We start from the raw sequence: 21,167 nt of genomic DNA, 5'->3' as shown, positions 1-21,167 counted from the left end.
CGTTCTGGGTGGGTGCTGCCGATTGGGCATCGGCGGAGGCGGAACCGCTGGGACTTCCCCTCGACAAACACGCCGCGGCTCTTTGCCCAATCGGGCGACGGCGGCGGGCGGAGGATGTGGGAGTGGGGAACTCTGAATCGGCTGGGGGGAGTTCAGTGGAACCAGCACTGCTGCTGTAATCTCCGGATGCGCTGATCCTCGTCCGCTTCGGCCAGCCGGATTCCACACCCGCACTGAACTTGGGCGAATCCTGCACCGCGAGATACACATCCCAATAATTTAATTCTCCGAAGCCCTTTTCGGAGTCGGGGAACTGCTGGTGAGACAGCAGCTTCACATCCTCGGCGGACATGCCGCTGGTTGCCGAGCGGAGGTTGTTTGTGTAAATGCCGGCAAATCGGTTGAACGCCTTCTTCAACCGATCCCACTGTTTCCTGCATTGCTCGGAGCCGTGGGGCTTCCCGCCGCTGGTTTGAACTCAAGGTAGCTCTGGCTAATGCGCCACCACATCCGATCGATGTGCTGGTTCGCCCCGACGTATGGATCCTCAACCACACTGATCCACGCCTTCGCTAGCACGACACACTCGTCTGGGCTCCAGATGGTCCGTTTGGTCCGGCTGGATCCCTCCCCCACGTCAACAGCGTACGTCGGGACGTCCTGTCCCCTGCCCCTCCCTCGCCCTGGCCTCCCCCTCCTCTCGGTCGCCGGCGGAGTCTCCCGGACCGGAGAAAGCCCCAACTCCTCAAACAAGAACGTGTCGACCCCAGTGAACTGAGTCTCGAGAGGAGGACTCACCGGGTTGTTCGTCGACAGTAAGTCCATAAAGGGCCGATAGACGTTGTCCACCGGCGATTGGGGGACCGACGACCTACTCACCCCGGAGCGCCAGACGATCCATGCATCATGCCCGATGGCATTTGAGATTGGGGCATCAACCCATATCACTGTGGGTACATGTTGTAGTACCCCGGCATCATGCCCGATGGCATTTGAGATTGGGGCAGCATCCCCGGAATTTGGGACATCGATTAGGAAAATTGCATACTCCTGCCGATGGAAAAATGCGGCGCCGGTGAATTGCCCGAGGCGGGAGAAGAATCGCTATCTGGTGCTCCATTGATGATTCAAAAGAAATGTATTTAGAGAGATAGATACTCGTTAAAACAAGTGGTGCGAAGGAAATGAAGTTCACCGAGAAGTATTTATAGAAAATCAAAAAAAAAATTAAATGCAAAAATCGGAATTCCGTGACAATCCATGCAATGGCGGACGTCAGGACGAAATTCCGCAGAAGGGCGCAGACCTACGACGTCCTCATGCAAATTCCGTATCCGCGCGTGTGTGGCCTAATGGCGAACGTCCGCCACGGAATTCCGCCAAATCCGTGGGAATTCCGCGTCGAAGTCCGCCATTGCGGATGCTCTAAGAGCACCCGCAACGCATCCCGCGGGTGTCTCGTATCTCGTCCCTCTAAGACGAGGCGGCGGCGAGCCAGCTCGCTACGCGTGACGAAGAATTGGGCTTCATACAAATAAAGAAAAAGATCCTAGCCCAAATTCAATAATAACAACACTGGCTAATCCATTAACATCTAAAAGAATTGAAGGAAATTTTTTGGCTACACAAACGACGTCGTTTTAAGAACAAATAAAAAGTAGAAAAAAGTCGGGTGTTACAACACATAAACCAATATGACCTTTTAGTTTATATCCCATTTGAGTACCCTAATTCTTGAAAAATGGAGAATTTACATGGAAATAAGATATGACTGCAGGGCTATATGACCTTTTAGTTTATATCCCATTTGAGTACCCTAATTCTTGAAAAATGGAGAATTTACATGGAAATAAGATATGACTGCAGGGCTTGTAATAAAAGACCTAAACATATCTTTAAAGTAGATATAAATCAGATTTTATGTAAAGGAGAGTTTATATAATAATGTTTGGAGATTTTACTACATTCATTAGTTCAAAATGATATAATAATGAGATTTAGAACTAAAACATATGCCTATCACATTTCTTGAAAATTGGACCACCTGAATTAATTTGAATATGTTTGCATGACTTATCTGCATAATGATGATTAACGGATATTCATAAATTTAAATGTATATAAGACAATACACATCTTGTTATCGAATTGCTTCTAAGTCTAGGATTTAATAATCAATACTCCTCTACTGACCTTAATGATATAATTTAAACATTAAATAGAGTCAAACATTAAAATATATAATATGGAGGAAAAACTGGAAAATAACATAAAACCTTCAATAAAGAGTGTCCCTATTCAATATAGTGATGCTTAGCTTTCCTGCAAATATAAGATTGAAGAAGGGCAAAAATAAGACTTTGTTGAATTAAAGAACACTGAACAAATGAGACTTTAATGAGACCTTTTGTGCAGGAATTATGCTACTGAGATAGAGTATATAACAATAAGATCAATAAGTTTAAATACCAAGTTTGTCCAAGATTTATGCTACTGAGATGGAGATAAAAAGAATGTAAATTTCACAGTCAAGAAGACATGTCCATAAAATCATGGTAAGAATGTACATTACTGCATGATAAAACAGTAAGCATGGATACACATATAGCAAGATATTTATCAAACTTCATAAGATTTTCTTATAAAGTCCACTTTTGTGCAGGTATTATACTACTGAAGAAGGAGATAAAAGAAAGGAAATGAATGTCAAGAAGATCTTTTAAAAGCATGGTAAGAGTTCTGGAAAACCTAAAGCCAAAATGTGTGTATAACTCCATTCACATGAAGCATTGAAACAGATACTTTATATCAATGAGATAAATCAGAGTTTATTAATCTGCTAGTTTACTGAGAGAAGATGAATGGAGAGAAGAATATAGAACTACTAAAAATAGAGCTAATGACTATAAGTTGGAGTAGAATGTAAGTTGTGAAGAGAATTATGCTAAGTGATTCATAAATTGAGAGATCATGGTATTTATAGAAGAGGGGAGATGAGCCTGCAGTGCACGTCTGTATACCAATGCACATTCCCAAAAAAACAGAACGATTATATGAACCTTTCATTTATCTAACATAAAATATATAATAAATAATATTTTAACAGATTTATAATTAGAGTGTTAGAGTATCTGAACAAAATTAGGGTAATTAAACAGCCAACTATTTATAAAAGGAATTAAAAAGAGTGGCAGTTGTATCTGGGAATACGAAAGATTCATTAAAAGCTATTCATTCATTAAATGACTCATCTAACTGCCCAATAAATGTGTTATTATTGGATATTTGTGTATTTAAACAAATATCTCTCCCTCTCTTGATTACTAACATATCAACAAATTTTTTTTTAGGGAAAAACTGGATTGGAAACTGCGAATGTACAAATAAGTACTCATTTGCAGATATAAATTGCATAATATTTCCAAGGCAAGATGATACTACTAATATTTAGTAGGCTGTACACTTTTCTCCAAATTACTATACAAAGGGGATTTCTTATTTGGTCATTTTTAAATCTTTATTTTATGCTTATTTTATTTAATAGTGTGACAGTCTATCAAATGTTTGCATTGCCAAATAAGATTTACGATGGGCTGATAACTGAATTAGGGGATATTCATTATTTTTGGTAGATATAACATGTCATACATACTGAATGAATATTTTACTTAATTCAAAAAAATTTATATTTAATAGGTTGTCACACTTTTTTTCTAAATTTGCTTGTAGATTCTTTGAGTGTAGTCTTGAAAGTAATTTTAAATTAATTACTAAAATATCAATAATTTTTTTCAGGGACAAAGGTATTGGAAATTGATTAATGGATCAGCAACTTTGAAAGAATAAAATAAATATATATATTGTAGTAGAATCAATTTTTTAGTAAAGACTGCAACCTATCAAATATAGGTTGCAGTCTCAATACATACAAAAAAAACATAATATACGAGCATCCATATCCGTGCTATTGCCAAAGAGCACGAATGTGGGCCCGGGCCCACTTTTATTATTTTTTTACTCCCTGCTCTTTCCCAAGAGCACACAACACTCACATTCATGCTCTTTCGCAAGGACATGCTCAAGGGTCCCACCATTCTATTATTCAATTTAAATAAAAATATTTCCACAATATTAAAATGCATTAAAAATACCCAAAATACTATTACTAATTACTAAAAAATTAAAAATTACATAATTAAAATCCTAAAAATTAAAAATTTCATAATTAAAGTCTTAAAAATTAAAAATTACATAATTTAAATCCTAAAAATTAAAAGTTACATAATTAAATTCATAAAATTAAAAAACTCACTACTCGTGGTCGAATTTCGTCCAAATGGATGATGAATGTGTGTATTTATAGAAGATTTTGGGATTAAAACTTTTTTAAAAAATTTCAAAAAACGGTAATAAAACGGCTATATTTTTGGGAATCCAAAAATATATTTTTTTAATTTTTGGTATTATTTTCAATTTTTATTTTTAAAAAAGAAAATGCTAACGGGCAATAGAAACGCTCCACGTCGCCCAGCTCAGCGGCACGGACGTGCTCGATGCATCGAGTAGCGTCGTGCCAGCGGCAAGAGCACAGCAGTGGACGGGGGGTTGCCACGTCAACGACACGGACGCCGTCCTTACGGGAGAGCACCGCTGGGATGCTCTAAGCTCCAAATTGAGATAACTGTATTTACCAAAGAACAATCTCACATGATATATATTTTTCCTTCAAAAAGAGTATCACATTAATTTTAATCAACTCTCCTTTTTAGTACTATAGATTTTCCTGTTTTTCTTCTTTTCTCCAAATTTCCTTTTTTTTTGTTCTTTTGTTCATTTTCTTTTGTTAACTTAAATTTCTCATAGTAGTAGTATTTTGATTGGTTTAGTTCACTAAACATTTATATAAATAAATCATTTCATATCAACTAGTAGTAAAATCATTAGAAAGATTTGAGCTTTGAGTTTCTATTATTATGGCTCTTACTAATTTTGCTCGTAGTAATTTTTGTTTTTTACTTTTGAAAGAACCTATTAAAAAATGTATTTCCATCTTTGTCCCTTTTCTTCGGAAGATGACAAGTGAGTTAGAGCATCAGCAATGGAGGCGTCAAAACCGCGACGCCGATTTTTCGCCGAAGCCGATTCTGACGCCGAACCATTGCGACCGGCGTCGGCGAAATCGCCGTTAACTTCGGCGTGGCCATGCCGATTCGTGTGATGACGCCGGTTCTAACGCCGATCCTCACGGCGCCATTGTTGGCCCCAGATCGGAGTCAGACCGGCGTCAGATTTTAATTTTTAATTTTTTTTTTCGAAAACACTATATATACGCGCTTTGAACGTCATTTTCATTCGCACCACTTGTTTTAACGAGTACTCTCTCTATCTTTCTTTCTGTACAAGATCAATAACGAGCAATGGAGAACAACTACGAAGGTACTCCAGTGACTACCGGGGGATGGTCTCAGACTCCCCCGACTCCCGGGGGTAGGGTCTCAGACTCCCTCGACTCCCGGGGTAGGGTCCCAGACTTCCCCGGCTCCTGGGGGAGGTGGTTGGCCTCCGATGACCGGGTACTACAACATGTACCCGTGGCAGCAGATGATGCCGGGGTGGGCACCCGGCATGCAGCCCCCTATGCAGATGATGCCGGGGTGGGCACCCGGGATGCAGCCACCGGCGCAGCAGATGATTCCACCGGCGCACCAGATGATTCCACCACCGCAGGGGATGCCCGGGGGGGACAACGCCTATCGGCCCACTTTTGATTTTTCCATCGGTTCTTCGCACACATCGACCCCAACGGATGCACAGTATACGAAGACCTTCTCCTTAGCGGACTTGGGTTTTGATATTAACGAGGTTCCGGAAACTCTCATTCAAAGCCAGGGAGTAGGGCGGGGTAAGAAGAAGGGCAAGGCCAAGAAGGTCGGCGAGTCGTCGCAGCCGGAGGAGGATAGCCGGGTCCGGAGGAAGTGGACGGACGCGGAGAACGTTGCGGTTGCCAAGGCGTGGGTGAGTGTCTGCGACGATCCTCTCGTTTCGAACAACCAGAGGATCGTCAACGTGTGGGCCAAGATAGCCACAGCCTACAGGGCATTTTGCCCTGAAGATAGACCGCGCACCGGGGAGGAGTGCCGGAAGTGCTGGGACCGAATCAGGTCTGGCGTCTCTTGATTTTCGGGTTTGTACGCCAACGCCCTCCGCATGCAGACCAGTGGCCAAACAGAGGAAGACTGCAGGAGGATTGCGGAGAGAGCCTACCCCGATCCGCAGAAGAAGTACAATGAGTTCATCTACTGGAACTGCTACGTTGTGCTCAACGAGTCGGAGAAATTCCGAGCAGGTGTCAGCGCTGGCTGGCCGAAGAAGCAGAAACTGAACTATACCGGAGATTATAGCGGCAGCAGCGGTGGTTCGACAGACCTCCATGAGATGGCCCAGGAGGTCCCGACCCCTCGTTCGTTCGGTCGCCGACCACGCCCGGTTGGCCAAAGGCGGGTGCAACAGGTTGCGAGGGCGGGCACCCCGAGTTCCCAGGGGGTCCATTCGGCATCCCCCCTCGGCAGGTCTACCGAGGAGCTCAAATTCTTCGTGCGCCAACAAACGCGCGCTCAAATGGTGAAGACCTTAGCCGACTTCCAATCGGCGGTGGACCCCGAGGTGAAGGATTATCTTCGTGTATTGCTCCAGAGCCAGCGTGAAGAATTGGAGGCGATGAGGAGGGAGACCGGCGGGAATAGCCGCGGCGTAGGCGGCGACAAAGGCGGCGGCGACGACGGTGAAGAAGGGCTGGGTGACGACGGAGATGAGGACGGCGGCGAGGAGTGATTTTTTTTTTACTTTTTTAATTGTACTTTTTAATTTTTTTAGTTTTTTTAAAATTATTGTACTTTTTTTTAAAATTAATGTACTTTTTAAATTTTAATAGTATTATTCGAATTTTCCTTATTTGTCTCGTAAATTAGTGATGTGGATAGGTAGTGGGAAGGCTATGTGAGAGCTATTTGATGTCCAGTTGATGTGGCAAGTTGATGTGGCAGGAGAATTTTAGTGCTGATGATGTGGCAGTGTGAAGGCTATGTGAGGGCTATGTGAAGTCCAGTCTCATTGTGGATGCTCTTAGAGCATCAGCAATGGAGGCGTCAAAACCGCGACGCCGATTTTTCGCCGACGCCGGTTCTGACGCCGAACCATTGCGACCGGCGTCGGCGAAATCGGCGTCAATTTTGGCGTACCCATGCGAATTCGTGTGGTTACGCCGGTTCTATCTTTCTTTCTGTACAAGATCAATTTAAGAAATGAGTAATGCCGGTGGTAGTGGTGGTGGTAGTGATGGGGATGCTGATGAGTAAGAGCGTATGCTGAACGAAGAGCTAGATGGCTATACGAGTCGTGAGGTTGATCGATGGATGCAGAGTTATATGCAGCCGCCGGTACCTCGCCCATGACCAGTTGTCCGCCATCGACAAGTGGTTGATCGTGATCATGTAGCTGCACATCAGCGCCTGTTCACAGATTACTTCGCAGAGGAGCCGCTTTTAACGCCAACCATTTCAGGCATCGTTTTAGGATGAGGTGGGACTTGTTTATGCGTATTGTTAACGGTTTGGAGCAGCGATATCTGTATTTCCGCTTCAGGCACGATGCGGCTGGCAAACCCGGTCACACCCCTATTCAAAAATGCACTGCGACAATCAGGCAGTTGGCCTACGGCACTTCGACAGACATATGGGACGAATACCTCCACATCGGTGAGACGACTGCCATTGAATGTATGAAGTATTTATGTCAGGGCGTGATTGAAGTATTCGGTGATCAGTATCTCCGAAAGCCTACCCCCGAAGATTGTCAGGATCTGCTGCGGATGCACGGGGAACAACATGGGTTCCCGGGAATGTTAGGCAACAGAGATTGTATGCATTGGGAGTGGAAGAAATGTCCCGCTGCCTGGAAGAGGTTCTACACGACCGGCTACAAGGGAAAGAATCCCACGATGATCCTCGAGGCCGTTGCTGATTACCGGCTGTGGATTTGGCATGCGTATTTTGGGATAGCCGGTTCGAACAACGACCTAAACGTCCTCAACTCGTCGCCCCTTTTCAACGAGCAGTGCCAGGGCGTCGGTCCGGCCATCAGTTTTGTCGCCGACGGCAACCAGCATAATATGAGCTACTACTTGGCGGATGAGATATACCCTAGGTGGCCCGTCTTTGTGAAGACGATCCGGTGCGCATCAGATGCGAAGAAGGCCTACTTTGCGACGCGGCAGGAGTCGGTGCGAAAGGACGTGGAGCGCGCATTTGGTGTGCTTCAGGCGCGATGGGCTGCAGTTAAGGGACCAACGCGTTTGTGGCATGTCGACTGCATTGCTGATATAATGTACGCCTGTATTATCATGCACAACATGATTGTCGAAGATGAAGGTGTACAACTGACTGATTGGGCCAATGACGATGATGAAGCCGGTCCAAGCCACGGCATCGCCGCCGCCAACGTACGAGGTGGGGTACCTCACGATGAAGAAGCCCTCCTCCAAGCACATGCCGACATGCGTCAGACGGAGGCTCATATTCGACTCCAAAAGGATTTAATTGAAGAGTTGTGGGCACGGAGGATTGGAAGGCATTAGTTTTTATTTGAATTTATGTAATTTTTTTAAATGTATTTTTTAAAAATTATTGTACTTTTTGAAATTTTAATAGTATTATTCAATTTTCCTGTATTTATCTCGTAAATTAAATTCCGTATGTTGCTACAATTGTAACTTAAATTTATATAATTGTTATTAGTGATGTGGATAGGCTATGTGAGGGCTATTTGATGTCCAGTTGCATGTCCAGATGATGTGGCAGGAGGATTTTAGTGCTGGATGATGTGGCAGTGGGAATGCTATGTGAGGGCTATGAGAGGTCCTAGACCATTGTGGATACTCTTAGAGGCTGATCAGAATTTGTTGTGGTATTGCTCATTCCTAAACTCCACCAAATCTACATCTTCATATTTAAATATATTTTTTAATAAAAATACATTATAAATGAAATATTTTTTTAATACAAATATATTATAAATGAAATATATTTATCTTAGGTTAAACGCGATATTTGGCTCTCATGAACAATTCAGAATATTTACATCAATAAACTTTCGTAAATTGAGATAACAATTAATTTCTTTTTCATCATTTCAATCTTGTTTGAATTATTATCAACTATCTCACGATCTTCTAGTCGCAATTCTTGTTCAACATTACCTAGAACAACTAACAATTATTGGACGTCTTTTTCAAGAAAGTTTATCCATAAATCTAAATGGAAAGGTAATTCAAATCAAATAATAAAAAAAATAAAAATAATGATCATATTAATTAAAATTAGGGAAAAATATTACCAAATATAATTTGATATATTGTTATGTTCGGTTTTTAAAATTCCAATTTCACAAAATAAAACAGTGGAACAAAATTTAAAAAAATTTACTTTAATCTGAAATTTATAAGAAATTATTATAAATAATGCTCACATAAAATATAATCTCATACTGTATGTACTCCTTTTTAGTACGTCGAATAGCATTATATTTATAAGATATTCAGGAGTAGTAATTTATTTTATCTCTTTTGATAAATACTCCTCTTCCCCTATTTTTAACGGAAGTCTAATTATATTAAGTAGAACTCAGGGCTCAAGCCCAACTGTAGTCTTCTTCCCCGATTATCCCCTTCTCATACGCGTATTACAAATTTACAGTCAAGGGCAGAATTCCAGACACAATAAGAGGATTTTTCTGGGGGCAAGCCAAGGAGTGGTGTTCTCTACTTTTGTTGTACTCGCACATGGTATAAAAATAATCCGAGAGATGAGGCGGCCTCATTGTACTAGTTACCTTCTTGGAAGCTTATGGTTTAGGAATTCTTATTCTAGGGTCTTGGAAAGAAAACTAATACAGTGTCAGTACATCCCTCTTGATGCGATGACGTTTGAGATTCTTATAAATTCTGTTTCTACTGTTCAACCAATTCTTGATCAAGCCAAGACCAAAAATAGTGTACAAGACCTCTACCAATACGATATACACCTTGGAAAAAAGTCGTATCTTGTAGACATGATGATGATGATGGAGAAAGGTCCGACACCGAATTCCAGCATTTACGCAAAAATTGTCTAGAGACTTGGAGAGCAGACACTCCAAGTTTGCAATCAATCCTCACTTGTGAGTTTAGGTAGAGCACTCTCAGGATAGATAGTCCTTAGGACGATACAAGATTTCATGTAATTTCATTTTAAAGAGTTTAAATAGAGAGTAAAAGTTATTGGATGTTTTAAAGTAGGTAAAATGAATAAATTAACATAGAGAATATATTGTTGAGTATTTAAAAGTACGAAATATGAATAAAATAAAAGAGGAAAAATATTATTGGGTGTTTTAAAGTAGGAGAGATGAAATACAATTATATATTTTAATTATTTCCTAAAGAGGTGAGGGATCATTTTTTATAGGATATGAAAAAATAAAGTGAAACATTAAATAATAATAATCATATAAGTATAAAAATACATAAATATTTCATACACATAAAAACGAGCCCAACATGTATTTAACAAAAATATAACTATGCATATTTATATCTTAGTTTCTCGTAAAAAAATATAAATTAGTAAAAAATAAGTTTTTAATGTAAAAGGAATAAGTTATTGAAATTTTTAACATAGGTTAACCGGTTAGAGTGTATAATTTAGTTAGAGTGTATAATTTAAATGAGACTTTGCTTAGTAATTAATTTTTAAAAATCCCTTAATGGAATGATTAATCACTCTTTAAAGGTCATTAAATTTTTTAATATCCTCGTGATATGAGAAATTACAAGCCAGAAGTGAAACAAATTTCACACACATTTTTTATGTAAAAAAATATTATTATAATACTATTATTTAACTTTTTTGTCTTACTCTTGTCCTTCTTGAATACGTCTTCTTCTCCAAATAAAAGGGTAGTCATTGTTACTGTTCTTTAAAATTTAAATAATCAAATTCAGCCCCTTTTAACATCCAACTTTTATTTATTTAGTCTGAAGTCTCATTAGTTTGGGAAGGGCTAAGTATGCATTTTGAAAATTTTGAGAAAAATAACAACAGAAAATTTATAAAAAAAAATGAATTGGGAAGGGCTTAAGCCCTTCTCCACCCCTTACTGTGTCCGCCAGCCACTGAGACTCGAGCTTTATAGTATGTTAGAATATTCAAGTTTGATCGTAGTAAAGTTTTGGAAACATATAAACAATGTTTGATTAGTCTTGCCTCCCAAATACGAATATTTAATGGCTTCTTAAGATTTGAACTTGGAGAGGGCATAGAGTTTTGTTGTGCAGATTTGTTCTAACAATTTTCACCATTGCTCCCTCCATCAGTAAGACAAGTTAATGAGAAAGCTAGAGCCGTAGCAAGCTGGCTTGCCATTGCCCATATGCTCAATCAAGGCTCTCGCCCTGCCCTCTCAGGTAGACATCATAGGCCGTGGCTGCCAACTCCCCAACCAAATACAAGTCTTATTTCCGTCTCCTCACACCAATGTACCTCACCCTCGTTCTTGTCCCCTTTGATAATGTCATATTAGCTCTTTCGAGGTGGGAGAAATGAAGGAGAATGCTTGTAAATCATGTATGAGGGACAGAGAGAGCATATGAGCTCAAAAATGTTGTTTGGTCAAGTGAGATTCCAATGTAATTTTTATATGTTACTATTCAATTTGATGACACTTTCAATTTCAACCTTGATTAATCTATCTAACAAGTCCATTCTATTAGAAGAAATCAAGGAAGATATGCAAAGATTATAGAATCAATTATAATTAATTGTAATTATTCTTTCTTGATTTATAGCTAGGGTAAATCATACCATATGTAAGTAATTCTCAGCCTATTTAGGCGTGTAATTCCCTTCACTGTAAATATAATTGAATGAATATATAAAACCTTTTCTCAACATGGTATCAGGGCAGGATAATCAAAGGCTCAGAATATAAACTCATCATCGTCGTATACCTTGTCCCGACCAGAAGGCGGACAACCGAACCTGAAAATGTCAGGAGAAGAAGATGTTAAAACAGGCAACATCAAACTTAAAGCAAGCAAGAATGTTACAGTAGCATTCAAGCTAAATGGAATAAAATATCCACTTTGGGCGTTGAGGCACATCACTGGAGTGCCGGAGCCCCCGAAACCAACCGATAAGGAGTATTTGGAATGGGAGGAGACCGATTTAGTGGTTTTCTCCTGGATCGTGGACAATATGGAGATCGATATTGTCAGAGACTTTGCACATCACCAAAGTGCGAAGGCGATTTGGGAAAGCTTGGCTGTGACGTACCAAAGTACGTCAGATTCGTATCTGATATACGATTTAGAAGATAAAGCCAGCCTGATTGTCCAAGGGGACATGGATCTGGAAACCTACTGGAGAACCACGGAGTGTGGATCGAGATTGATAAATGCCAAACTAAGTCCATCACCTGCTGCGACAAAGGGATTGGTGAGTATCGAGACATCATCAACACTCGGAGATTATACAAGTTTTTGGCTGGATTAAACCCTCAATTCGAGGGAACTAGAAGGGACATCCTCTAAGATAGCCCAACGCCTCCAATGGACGTCGCATACGGTTGGGTGAAACGGGAAGCCACACGGCTGAAAATCATGCCGCCAGCGAACCCCGACCCAACCGTCGCAGCGAACGGAGTTGGCTTCGGATTTGGAGCCTGAAACACACATTTTCCATCCCAGCAAGCGTCACCCCGTCCCGGACCACACCCCACCGCCACCAACAACCACCGCGGAGGAAACAAGCCGGATAAAACCAAACTATGGTGCTCAAACTGCGGGATGAACAAGCATACCCGAGAAACCTGCTTCAAATTGGTCGGATTTCCAGAATGGTGGGATGAAAGTCAAAAGGGGAAGGCAAAATTGGCTATCGGAGTGGAGGAGAACGGCGGAGCAGAGACCACCACCCTTGGGCGGGGTGCTGAAGGAGAGACCCCACGCGGCGGCGGCGGCAGACGAGGAGGGAGGTAGGGTAGGCGGCATTTTCCAGACGGATTGGAGGAGGAGGGAGCGGCGGATTCCTTGAAGGAGGTAATGGGCTAGGGTTTGCAAAACTCAGCCCATTTTATAATTTAATGCCTAGTCCTCCTAATTTCTGTAAATTACATGATATACCCCATGCCTTGCAGTCTGCCCCCATACTTCGACTAATTCGAAAAAAGACCCCATATTATGTGATGATATGTTTGTCAGTCCCAATAGTTTTGAAATACTGCACAAACTGCCTATTGCATGTATTGTACAACATAAGTTTAGTGAAAAAGATAAAATGTGGATTTTGTATTGTGGGGCAACTGATACAATGACACATGATAAAGAGGATTTTGTAAATTTTTGTGGTACTATGAAAAGTCAGATACAGACTGAGGATGAGGAATTAACTTCAGTAGAGGGTAGTGGAACGATTGAGATTTCACTAACGTTAAAATTGTCGAATTGTCTCTATGTTCCCAAATTGGCACATAAGTTGATGTCTATTAGCCACGTGACGAATGAATTAAATTGTACACTGCTAATGCATCCTAATTTCTGTGTATTACAGGATATCAGGACGAGGAGGATAATTGAGCATGGCACTGAGCGTCAAGGCCTCTACTATGTTGATGAGATGGCTCACCAAGGCAGTGCCGCAATGCTGGCTCACAGATCTGCGACTCGAGAAGCTTGGTTGTGGCACAGACGTTTAGGTCACCCATCGCTTGGTTATTTTAAACTACTTTTTCCTAATTTTTCCCATCTCAAGAATATTGATTGCGAATCTTGTATTTTGGCTAAAAGCCATAGACAATCTTTTAAGTCTACTGAAACTCGTGTTAAGAGTATTTTTTCCATTGTGCATGCTGATGTTTGGGGCTCTGAGCCCGTTACTAGTGATCATGGTTTTAAATATTTCTTGTTATTTGTGGATGATTGTTCGAGAATGACGTGGGTATATTTTTTAAAAAACAAATCCGAACTTTATGAAAAATTTGTCCTTTTTACAATTTATCCAAACTCAATTTCAGACAACCATTAAAGTCCTTAGGTCTGACAACGGGAGGAAGTTTGTCAATCGGGAAATGTCAAATTTTTTCATGGATAAAAGGGTTAGTTCACCAAACCTCATGCCCATATACCCCCGAACAAAATGGAGTAGCCGAAGGAAAAAATAGGATCATTATGGAAATCACTCGTGCTTTGTTTTTTGACTCTAATGTTTCAAAATTTATGTGGCATGAGGCAGTTGCTACATCTGTTTATTTGGTGAACCATTTCCCTATAAAAATCTTGAAAATGAAAACTCCGTTGCAACTTTTATCCTTACTAGCCGACGTACCCGAACCTCTTACCCTACCCCTTAAAATATTTGGGTGTTCTGTGTATGTTCATGTTCCCAAACACGAAAGAACAAAATTTTCCGCTTGCGCTGTAAAATATGTTTTTTTGGGTATGGAATCAATCAAAAGGGTTATGGGTGCTTTGATCCGTCGTCTAAGAAGATAATAACGACCATGAACTGCAATTTCTTGAAGTGTGAGTATTACTACACCAACCTTAGTGGTCAGGGGGATAGTAGAACTATTGATAGGTCGAGTGGACCCCTAAGTTGGTTTGTGTCACTACCAAGCGACTATGCCGTGGAACCAACAGAGATAATTAATACTGTCGCCGAGCCTGTCTCGTCACCAGCAGAGCCTCCTCAATCGCCGTCACCTAATAGTCCTCCTCCAGTGATATCTGAGGTAATTACTGAAACTGGAGTCAATAGTACAAATATTCCTAATGACTCTGCCGCAGAACCAACGGAGAATGCTGCGATTGACGGGGATACTGGGCAGTACATACTCCCATATCGAAGCACAAGGACCCAAGAGGTACAATCAAGAGCGTATCTCGAAGAAGAGTAGATATTCAGTGGCAAATTTGGCTAAAGCAAATCTGACAGAGACGGTAGGGGCCTTTATGGAAACCCTGTATGAGGAAGATGATATTCCCAGAACGGCGGAGGAAGCAATGAAAATCCAACATTGGAGTGAGACAATGCTTGTAGAAATGAAGGCACTGATGAAAAGCAAAACGTGGGAAGTGTGTATGAGACCAGAGGGGTCTAGACTAGAGGGATGCCGCTGGGTGTTCACAATCAAGAGGAGACCGGCCAGGTCAATTGAACACTACAAAGCGATGTTAGTAGCAAAAGTCTATACTCAAACCTATGAAGTTGATTATGCAGAGACCTTCTCACCAGTAGCTAAGATGAGTACTGTTTTCTATTGCTGCAACAAAGAACTGGCCACTACATCAGTTTGATGTGACTAATGCTTTCCTGCATGGCGAGCTCACTAAACCAATCTATATGGAAGCTCCACCAGGATTTGATGGGGAATTCAAGGCAGAAGAGGTGTGTAAACTCAAAAAGACCCTTTATGGTTTCGAAGCAATCACCAAGGGCATGGTTTGGAAGATTTACGGAAGTAATGAAGAAGTATGGATACAAACAGAGTAATTCAGATCATACTCTGTTTCTAAAGAAAAAAGAAGGGAAGATCACGTGTCTGATTATCTATGTAGATGATATGATCCTTACTGGGATGATGAGGAAGAAATAAGGCAGCTGAGGAAGGACCTGTTTGCCGAGTTTGAGATGAAAGACTTGGGCCTCGTGAAATATTTTCTGGGCATTGAAGTAATGCGATCCAAGAAGGGAATATTCATAAGCCAACAGAAGTATGTTTTGGATCTCTTGGCTGAAATAGGAATGCTAGATTGCAAGCCTGTAGAAACCCCAATGATGCAGAACCATGGTCTTCGACTGACTGAAGGAGCTGAACTCACACACCAAATGAGATACCAACGCCTGTTGGGTAAGCTTATCTATCTCTCTTATACTAGACTGGATATTGCGTATGCAGTGGGAGTAGTTAGTCAGTTTATGCATAAGCCTCAAGCCGATCACTGGGAAGCAGCCTTGAGAATTGTGCGCTACTTGAAGGGGACACCAGGGCACGAGATTTTATTCGAGAACCATGGAAACTTGGAGGTGCATGGGTTCACAGATGCAGATTGGGCGGGGAACCCAAATGACCGAAAGTCGACTGCAGGGTACTTTACCTTCGTGGGGGGAAATCTTGTGACTGCGGAGTAAGAAGTACACGGTGGTAGCTCTATCAAGTGCAGAGACAGAATTTCGTGGGATCAAGAGTGGATTGACAGAGATCCTATGGCTGAAGAAGTTAATGACAGAACTTGGCTTGATGTTAAAGGAGCCGTGCAAACTCTTTTGTGAGAATAAAGCTGCAATCAGCATATCTGAGAATCCAGTACAACACGATTGAACAAAGCATGTTGAAGTAGACCGCCACTTCATCAAGGAGAATATAGAAGCAAGGGTGATAGACCTTCCATTTGTTCGTTCAAAAGAACAGTTAGCAGATATTCTCACGAAAGCTGTGGATGCAAGAAGTTTCTGTGAAGTATTGGGCAAGTTAAAAATGGGAGATCCCATTGTTTAACTTGAGGGGGAGTGTTAGAAGAGATCAAGGAAGATATACAAAGATTATAGAATCAATTATAATTAATTGTAATTATTCTTTCCTGATTTATAGCAAGGGTAAATCATACCATATATAAGTAATTCTCAGGCGTGTAATTCCCTTCACTGTAAATATACTTGAATGAATATATAAAACCTTTTCTCACACATTCTAATCTAGTCTGATCAATACAAGAAAACCCTATAAACATCCAAATCTAAAGTCACCAAACTACATTCAATAATTAAAATTAAGTGTGAAAGAATTATGAAGCTAAGTTATTCAGTTTTAATTTGTATGTCCAATAAACTATACGAAATCTAGTGTAAGCCCAAACAACATAATCATAAATTGAAGAGAAGCCCATAAAAGTATAGCTATAAATTCAAAATAAGCCCAAAACTAGGTTTTACGTTCTCATACGCACCCTCCACCGCCGCTGCACAGAAGATCCAACGCCATGGAGGTCGCCGTCCCCGCCGTAGTAGATGAAGTTCAGGAAAAAAGCGGCAGCGAGATCATGCTCTTCAACCGGTGGTCTTACGACGGAGTTGAGGTAACCTTTTCTCCTTTGTCTTCATATTTGATTCCATTCGATTTGATCTTTTCATGTTCATTATTTCGTGTTTATTAAGTTACTTTGCGTTGAATTATTGGTATTTCCTTGCTTGTGATTTTCGTCAGAATGCTTCGGTATGATACTACTCCATTTGTTTTCCCCTTTTCTAGGTCATACCAGATCGTTGCTTTGATATTAATTTTTTATTGCGTAATTGGTTTTTGAGACGATGTTTTTTCGACCTGTCTCTTTTGCTATGAGGAGTAGAATTTATGCAGAATGGTTAGTAGTAGTACTAGTATTATTTAGCTGAAGAAGTAATTTGATTGTTGCTGTTTGTGCTAAATCTGCGTAGCTGGCCTGTCCATGTGATTAATTTTGCAGTGAATCTCAGAATTTCCATCATCATCATCATCATCATTATGAGCTTAGCTCACAAGAATTTGTATGATTATGTAATATAACAAGATGTTTGGTGGAGATAAACAAGTTCGATGTCGAGATACCTAGTTGCAAGATAGTTAGCTTAAATGCAATTACTATTAAATTTAGCCTTATCAATGTTATATATAGGTCAGTGACATTTCTGTGGAGGATTACATTACTGCAACTGCTTCAAAGCGCCCAATCTACATGCCCCACACTGCTGGGAGGTACCAGGCTCGGCGGTTCAGAAAGGCCCAGTGCCCCATTGTTGAAAGGCTGACCAACTCCCTCATGATGCACGGAAGAAACAATGGCAAAAAGCTCATGGCCGTCCGCATTATCAAGCATGCTATGGAGATCATCCACTTGCTAACTGACCAGAACCCAATTCAAATCATTGTTGATGCTGTCATCAACAGGTATAAAAACAGTCAGATTTCTCATTGCACCTATCATTTGTAAAGATATATTCTTCATTCAATAGTTTGTAGTCTTTTGTTTTGGCCAAACTTGGGTGTTCACTCTATTTTCCTTTGCAGTGGCCCAAGAGAAGATGCAACCAGGATTGGTTCTGCTGGTGTTGTGAGACGCCAAGCAGTTGATATCTCACCTCTTCGTCGTGTTAACCAAGCTATATACCTCCTGACAACTGGTGCCAGAGAGAGTTCCTTCAGGAACGTCAAAACCATCGCTGAATGCCTTGCTGATGAGCTCATCAATGCTGCTAAAGGATCATCTAACAGGTAAGAAGGGATTTAGACTCACAGCTATCCCTATGTTTGTCTATAAGTGTGTTGTCATCAGTTTACCACCATTTTTTTGTTTATCTGCAGCTATGCCATCAAGAAGAAGGATGAAATCGAGAGGGTGGCCAAGGCCAATCGTTAAGAACATTGAGCAGCAGTTTTGGTTTGGAGTTGTATCTTAGTAGGATTGAACATTATGGGATTTTGTGCTTTCTGTCTTCCCTATCATATCTACTGAGTACTCTCATTTTTTTTAAAATTTTAAGACCACCGAAAGCTGTTAAAAACGATTGAGCTATTTTGGTTTGTTATAAATTGTCCCAGTTTAATTTAATTACTCCTATTAATCCTGGTTATCTTAAGGCAATATTTATTGGTAGTATGCATAATATCATGTGCCAGTGGAATGTTTATCGAATCTATTGATCAATTTGGTATTATATGTTGTTTGATGTTTGGAATTGAAATAATTCTGTGCTCATAAGTCATATTTCAATGGTGATTTAGAAAATAATTTTTCGTAACTTGGTGAAGAAATGAATAAGAAAATTTTAAATAAAAAATTGTTTTATACTCCATATATACTCCATCCATAAAAAATAGAGTACATTTAAAAAAGGAAAGTTTTCAACAACTTCTTTCTTATTTTTTTCGGGTGAGTGACTCATTTCTAATATGGTATCAGAGCGGGCCCAAGTCGATGATGAATTTTATCACTTTATCTCTTCTCTTGCCTACCTACGTGATGGAAGTTCGATGTGTCATTCTGACCAACACGTGAGGGGGCGTGTTAAAACTCTTAAATCTTGTCCCACATCTACTTGTGATGATTCTGACTCTTCTATAAAAGTATAGATACCCCTCCCCCTTATAAGGTCTTTTAAGGGGTGAGTGACCCATTTCTAATATTCTCTATTACTAATAATATGAACCTCACATTCCAATAACACTACTTCTCTCTTACTTTTTTTTTCTTTTCTCTTACTTTTTTTCTCTTTTCTCTTACTAATAATATGAACCCCACATTCCACTAACACTACATCTCTCTTACTTTTTTTTCCCTCTCTTACTTTTTCCCTTATCTCTTGCTAATAATATGGACCCCACATTCCACTAACCCTGCTTCTCTCTTATTTTTTACCCTTTTCTCTTACTAATAATATGGAACCCACATTTCACTAACACTACTTCTCTCTTACTTTTTTCCATCTCTCTTACTTTTTTCACATCTCTCTTACTTTATCAATTCCACATTAAAATTCGTGTCATTCACAATGTGTCATATTTTTCATAGACGGATGGAGTATAAAATGGCAAATTGCCGATAAATAATGAAGAATAGTTAAATCAAAGTTTTAGAATTTCATAATCACCCCATACAATCATTTTTCCAATGAAACTTACAATGCATTCCAACCAAATTTATGTCCGTGGATAAAACGGTGGTGCCACATATTGATGTCGCCCATATGCTATGGTGTGTGCTGAGACAGCTTACTACTCTCTCATCTCCTAAATATTGTCTCACTTTCGGCACATCTTTTAAGAAATATAATGAAAAGTGAGTGAAAGAGTTAGTGGAACGTGTGTCTTACTTTTATATATTAGTTCTATAATAAAATATGAGTAGAAATGAGTTAGTAGAATATAGGTTTATTTCAAAAAATGGTAAAAAGTGAAATGAGACAAATTTTAAGGAATGGACGGAAATAAAAAATGGGACAAACTTTCAAGGACGGAGGAAATATTTTTTTTAACTTTGCTACTTATATACACAGCCAATTCCCCTATCAAAGGAGGGAGTTGCAGTGACTGAGGCTCGATGATCAACTTTACCGAAAAACATTATTGATGATCTGACATGATTTATCGATACTAGAAAAACATTAGTCCTTTCTTTTGTGATTAGAAGTCCAAGTTGAGTTCAACACTAATTTTAAGAAATACTCTCTCCATCCTAAAAAAATACACCCTCCGTTCCTAAAGAGTATGCACTTTTAATTTTGGAAACTTTTTTCTCTCTAATGAGGTGATACTCATTCTCCACTAACAATACTTAAAATATTTTCTCTATCTATCTCTCTCTTACTTTACCAATAATGCATTAAAACACGTACCGAACCCAAAGTGCATACTCTTTGGGGACGGAGGGAGTATGCATTTTGGTTTCGGCATGATTTTTAATGTAAAATTGGGAAAGTAAGAGAGAGGTAGAGAGAAAAGGTAATTAAAGTATTATTAGTGGAGAATAGCCCCACGCCCCCATTTTATTAGAGTGAAAAGAGTTTCTAAAATTAGAAAGTGCATATTCTTGTAAAACAAGGAGAGTAATATAAAAGAAAGTGAATGAAAAAAATATTAAAATATATGAGTTTCACGTATACATATTCCTATTATTTTTATAATAAAATGTGAATAGAATGAGTTAGTCGAATTATAAACAACCACCTGAATAGTTGTAATTACGTATGGACTAAAGTGGCGATGAGACCATCCACAACGCGTCTCGCGCCGGGCTCGCGTCTCGTCTCGGAGAGACGAGACCCCCGCGAGACGCATTGCAGCGCCCATCTCGTCTCCAGCTCGCGACCGTCTCGTCGCGTAGCTCGTCTCGGCGAGACACGAGACGAGATGTCTCGCCACGCGCCAGGGACACGTGGCACGTCCCCATGCGTGCGTGACGCCCACTCGCTGGCCCGCGAGTGGGCGTCGTCACTGATGATGCAATAATTCATTTTTTTTAAAAAAAAAATCGATTTTTAATAAAAATTTTTTTTTTCAAACGGTAATATTACCGTTAAATATTTATTTTCATTTTTTAAATTTTT

General features: G+C 40.2%; 1 protein-coding gene and 1 long non-coding RNA gene across 2 annotated transcripts; both read left to right on the top strand.

The window, feature by feature from the left end:
* Window positions 1-1,407: 1,407 nt before the first annotated feature.
* LOC121781887 lies at window positions 1,408-3,506 on the top strand. Its single transcript, XR_006046201.1, has 2 exons — window positions 1,408-2,730; window positions 3,351-3,506. It is a non-coding gene; the product is annotated as an uncharacterized LOC121781887 (long non-coding RNA).
* A 13,503-nt stretch (window positions 3,507-17,009) lies between these two features.
* Window positions 17,010-18,673, top strand: LOC121780718 (40S ribosomal protein S5-like). The gene is made up of 4 exons (XM_042178351.1): window positions 17,010-17,164; window positions 17,741-18,012; window positions 18,133-18,336; window positions 18,427-18,673. Exons 1-4 carry the CDS (start codon window positions 17,069-17,071, stop codon window positions 18,479-18,481), a joined length of 627 nt encoding a protein of 208 aa, XP_042034285.1. The 5' UTR covers window positions 17,010-17,068; the 3' UTR covers window positions 18,482-18,673.
* The last annotated feature ends 2,494 nt before the right edge of the window (window positions 18,674-21,167 follow it).

Source organism: Salvia splendens, chromosome 20, assembly GCF_004379255.2.
Source record: "Salvia splendens isolate huo1 chromosome 20, SspV2, whole genome shotgun sequence".
Lineage (NCBI taxonomy): Eukaryota > Viridiplantae > Streptophyta > Magnoliopsida > Lamiales > Lamiaceae > Salvia > Salvia splendens.
This window is presented reverse-complemented; position numbering and strand designations above follow the sequence as displayed.

Excerpts from the sequence above, each read along its gene's own strand:
- LOC121780718 (XM_042178351.1), top strand. The coding sequence starts at position 17,069 with ATGGAGGTCGCCGTCCCCGCCGTAGTAGATGAAGTTCAGGAAAAAAGC. Across the intron at positions 17,165-17,740 it reads GGTCTTACGACGGAGTTGAG|GTCAGTGACATTTCTGTGGA; the intron begins GTAACCTTTTCT and ends TGTTATATATAG. Across the intron at positions 18,337-18,426 it reads GCTAAAGGATCATCTAACAG|CTATGCCATCAAGAAGAAGG; the intron begins GTAAGAAGGGAT and ends GTTTATCTGCAG.